We start from the raw sequence: 4,879 nt of genomic DNA on the forward strand, positions 1-4,879 counted from the left end.
AAGGATGAAAGACTCAATGTATTTGTATAAAAATGGATATTCTTCAATACAAAACCACACTTGGTCATTTATAATTCTGGATCAAATAATCTTCATCCCCATGCTAGTCAGCTGCATGTTAGAAACAAAAAAAGAACTATAATTAAATAATATGAGACTAATCAAATCAAACAAGTAAAGTAATAAGTAATATTAACTAAGGTAAATTGGCTTATTTTGTCAATAGTCAACATTGAACATGAAGTATAATAAAAATTTAAAAAATATGTGTGAAGTGAAATGTTTAGGTGCTAGTTTGAATTGAACACGTATGTACAAATATATTGGTCTCATATAAGAGCAGTGAGCCTCTGAAAACATGATTTAAATACAATTGTGTGGTGTGTTTATTAAAACATGCAAGCTCTAAAGTACAATTAGGGAAATGGAAGTTTTAAAGTTAAATAAAAAAAAGAAACGTCAGTTCACCATAGTATAGGGTTAACTACCTTATTCCTCATATTTAATTTAAGAGCTGCCCACTTTTATTTGAACTAAACATTTTGTCAAAGGTATAATTCTTATTAAGTACATTGTGGGCCACATACATTAATAATGATGGGATGATGAGGCCTCATTAACTGTATCATAAAAGATTATTGTACATATTGAAAGGCCACCAAATGGCACTCAGTTGAGAGTCAGGTTTTATTGAATTAGTAAAATAAATTGAAAGATTAAGCAGAGAGTGCCATCTAGTGGTCTTTCAAAATGAAGACTGTATCACAATGCAGTTGATGCTGTATTCTGAGGCTTCACCATCATAAATGAAGGGTGCAATAAGTAATTTGGTTTGATTTAAATACACAACCATATTTGTCTGCAAACTATTAAAGAGCAACCAATGTGGAAACAGGGTTTAAATGTTGAAGTCTTCCTCTATAAGATGCAGTAAGTCCCTCATCCATGTTTAGAAGTTATTTCTTTAAAACCTTCTGAAAACTCACTCAGTTGTAATCACACCATGCTTTGTTAAAACAATTAGTGCCTTCGACATGAGACTTCTGGGATTGATGACGTGCAGTGACAAACCTTGATGCTTGACCAATCATGGCAGAGTGGGTGTGGTTATGGAAAAACATTTAATCTTTAGAAAAATGAAGCATCATCAGTGGGTGGGGTTAAAGTACATTTTGTGAGGTAAATATTTTAATTAAAAGAGTTTTGAACAGACAAAAACATGCTGATAAGTACAAAAGAGAAACGTCAATTTAAGAGAGACTTAAATCCACACATTACTTGACCTTTAAATTAAAAAAAAATCTTGCAAGGAAATCATCCGATTGTAAATCCAAATTCCTTTTGGTTTATTACAGGGTTTCAAGAGTTAGGATGTATCCGAGTTACCCAGGGAGAGAAGCATGGGACACACCGAACACATTCCAGAAAGAAAAGTTAAGAATCAATTATCCTGTTAACTGTTGGAGAAAAGCCACGGAAGAACTGGAAGTAAAAGATCAAAATAAATGCCTTTGCGTTTAGAACTGATAAGCATGCCTTGGTAATTGTAAAGATATATAAGGAAAAAGACAAGACACTGACATAATAAGTCACAACTAATATTTATTCATCGAGTTTTTTTTAGGATTTTGGTTCTGTAGCAACCTACTAGATCTGTGTAATGAAGTGCAATAGTAAGCCGGTTACGTTTGAGAGCAAAGACAGGCACATGTTTTGTGCAAATTGAAACAGCATCGAACGGCTCCTACGTACACATGTACACGTCAAAAGACTCATGCCAGAGGAAAATTAAACCAAACCAGTCTACGAAGACAAAGTGATTTAAGTCAGAGCAAACACTTCAACATGATCAATAAAATCTGGGTGAGAACTCGACAAACACTCGGTCTTCACACAGAAATCTGTGATCCTCTTCCTTCAGGCGCATGACAGCATCCTTCAGACGCTGTTGAAACTCAACACGAAAATGAACGAATGAATAGAAATGACTGTTGGCGCTCTACTGTCGGTCACTTAAAAATAAAAAAAACGCACCCGTTGCAGGCCACATTAGACGATACAAGCATGGTCGAGTGTTTTCTACATCGCCTTCAAGAACACGTACAAGTCACGACGGCGCCGTCCATACGGACGATTTTAAAGGTAACTAAATCAAGGAGAACATCTCTGACAACTAAAAGACTTGCAACACTATCCTCCAGGCATGCAGGAACTTGGTAAGACATCTAGGGGGGTGCTGGCAGATTTTGGTAACCTGTCTGAAGTGTTGTGCACTACGAGTGTGAGCTGGACTGACTCCTTCACAGTGAAAATTAGCCGGTAATATAGCTGCTCTGATCCTTAACGTGCAGTCTTTTATCATCAAAGTGTCAACTCAAGATTTCAACCAAAACAAGCAAAATGCAGCTGAAGACTACTAAAAGGACAAACTAAAGCTGGAAGAGGAATTCAAAGAATGTCTTAACCTTCTTAAGAAAGTGTAAGAGCTGGTGCATGCGGTCCAATCTTCCCACAAAACTGACGGATGGAGTGTCACAACGCCACTGATGGAGGAAAGCAGATGCACCAACTACATTCTAGCGCTCTCCTGACGCATCATCGTACAATCAAGGGCCACGATGATTTCTTTGTACAACCTAAATTTTAACAGCATGAACACAAACTACTTCAGTTGCAATCAAATGGCAACTATCGATAAAAAGTAAACTTACTGTCACATACATATTAAATAGTGTATAGTCCATGCAACTGCGCCCTGACAGTTTTGCATCATTATGGTATGTCAGTATTAGTGAATGGGAGACGTCCGCCACCACTACGCTTCAGATTTAAGGTTCGAGGAGGAGGACTCCTCAACACTCTGCCGACGCGTCTCAGCCAGACTTGAAGAGCAGGATGGCCACCTGGCCCAGATAGAAGTAGATGAAGTGCTTGGTCTCGTGGGTGACGTAGCTTCCGAAGTTCCGCCCGACGATGCAGTGCCAGGTGGGGTTGTACTTCTTGTCAAACTCCTGAGAAGAAGACGGTACGTCAGAACTGGTGGGTAACAACAAATGAATGAAAGGAAGACACCCATTTTTCTGGCACTAGAGAACACGTGATCAAACTTCATGACAACCAGGTTCATGACCAAACACCAGCACAGCCAAGGATACGTTCCACTTAGTGATCGTTGGTCACAAACAATCCAAGTGAGAAGAGTTACTGCAAATTACAAAAGTGACTTGAAAATGCTATTGTTCTTCAAATTCTCGTTTAATTAAGCATTACTATCTCTACGTTATATGTTGTAATGCACATCATTACATCACTGATCTGATCCAGGCTTACACCCCAGCTCGGGCTCTGAGGTCTGTGGATCAGAATGAATCAGCTTTATCTTGCCCTTTAAAGTATATACTTTATTGAATATTGTTTAGATTGTTTAAGCGCTTTGTGAACCTGGTCTGGAAAAGCGCTATACAAATAAAAATTACCTACAAGACATCCCACAATTTTCCTCAAAAGCACATCCATCCATCTAGTTACCATCAACTTTAAAGGCTCTGAGGTCTGTGGATCAGAATCTACTTATGGTTCCTTGCACACGGTTCAGAACCAGAGGAGAGAAATCTTTTTAGGATGTTGCTCCTAAGCTTTGGAACAATCTTCCTCTCTCTTTGAGTTTGATGGATCTACTGACTCCTTTAAGAAACATCTTAAGCCGGCTTGAATGAACATTTAAAAACACTGAAAGCATTTGAAATTGTATACAAGTAAATGTTCCCTGATAGGTCATTCTAAAAGGAACATCTAGGTTGCACAGATGGGGCCCCAAATGAAAATAATGATCTAGATATTTACAGAAGGTCCATGCACCCACATTGCACTTATTATACCATGTTAGACAACAGGATTAGTGTCAACCAAAGTGTTGTCAGCTATTATGCACACAAATAACCAAATACTGATTCATCAGCCCAGGATCCAAAAATAGATCCAACAATAGCAAATGGAATCTCATGTGCTCCTGCTCCTCCTGGCTCACCTTCTTGATGTAGGCTGCGATGTCCTTCTCGATGTTGTACTTCTCCATGGCCTGCGTGGCACAGTCCACGGCGTCCTGCTGCATGTCCTCGGACATGTCTGCGTTCTTGATCACTGCTTTCCTGTCAGTCATGGTGACGCGGAGGAGGGTACCTGCTGGAGAAGGGTGGCTACGTTATTACCTCAAGACCCAAATGTAGACCACACGTGGTTGAAGATCCGGTTCGGACCAAACCGGATTTAGAAAAGTGGTTTCAGAAGGAATAACTTGTTTAATGTCACGTGCAGGTTGGATTTGGACCAGAGTAACTTGATCCAGGGCTAGTTATGTCACTTAAAAATAACAATTATATTATGATATGAAGCCATTTCCAATAACGTATTTGATTTTTGGGAAGTCCACGGTGTCACAAGACAATTCATGAGAAACCATTTCATCTTTCGATTTATAATGTCTATAATCTGTTAAAACGGCGTCACCTCATTTCCAGACTCACCTTTTTGTCAAGATGCTTGATTCCAAACCCAGAAGCGAGCCAGTCGAGGAGCGATCTGCGGTATAATTGCTTTTTAAAGATTTTCACAATACGTGCTGAGGTGGGCTGGCTCGCTGCTGCGCTCTCAGGCCCCGCCCCTCCGCTGCTGCCCGCGCTCTGATTGGCTGCGACGCGGCTCCTTCAAGCAGCGCACGCGTTTTTCCCCAGCTCGTCTTTGCCGGCATCTTATGTCCTCCCATCATGCACCACTCCCGCCATACGCCACTGGATAAAGTGAAAGGATCGTAGAATTCAAGGATTTTTCAGCGTCATTCTCTTCTCAAGGAATGTAACTAAATAAGTTACTGAGGCACAGT

General features: G+C 39.9%; 1 protein-coding gene across 2 annotated transcripts; it reads right to left on the reverse strand.

Moving 5' to 3' along the window:
- Positions 1 to 1,582: 1,582 nt before the first annotated feature.
- On the reverse strand, positions 1,583 to 4,669 carry dynll2a (dynein, light chain, LC8-type 2a). 2 transcript variants are annotated; one of them, XM_087795827.1, is made up of 3 exons: positions 4,524 to 4,669; positions 4,028 to 4,182; positions 1,583 to 3,011 (listed from the first exon to the last, which is right to left on the reverse strand). In XM_087795827.1, exons 2-3 carry the CDS (start codon positions 4,157 to 4,159, stop codon positions 2,874 to 2,876), a joined length of 270 nt encoding a protein of 89 aa, XP_087651953.1. In that variant the 5' UTR covers positions 4,160 to 4,182; positions 4,524 to 4,669; the 3' UTR covers positions 1,583 to 2,873. The 2 variants fall into 2 exon arrangements, with proteins under 2 accessions (XP_087651953.1, XP_087651955.1); XM_087795829.1 differs by having other exon boundaries at positions 4,028 to 4,179; positions 4,524 to 4,614.
- Between the last annotated feature and the right edge of the window lie 210 nt (positions 4,670 to 4,879).

This window comes from Callionymus lyra, chromosome 7 (assembly GCF_982586985.1).
Source record: "Callionymus lyra chromosome 7, fCalLyr1.hap1.1, whole genome shotgun sequence".
NCBI classification, from domain to species: domain Eukaryota; kingdom Metazoa; phylum Chordata; class Actinopteri; order Syngnathiformes; family Callionymidae; genus Callionymus; species Callionymus lyra.

Excerpts from the sequence above, each read along its gene's own strand:
- dynll2a (XM_087795827.1), bottom strand. The coding sequence starts at position 4,159 with ATGACTGACAGGAAAGCAGTGATCAAGAACGCAGACATGTCCGAGGAC. Across the intron at positions 3,012-4,027 it reads TCGCAGCCTACATCAAGAAG|GAGTTTGACAAGAAGTACAA; the intron begins GTGAGCCAGGAG and ends TCTTCTTCTCAG.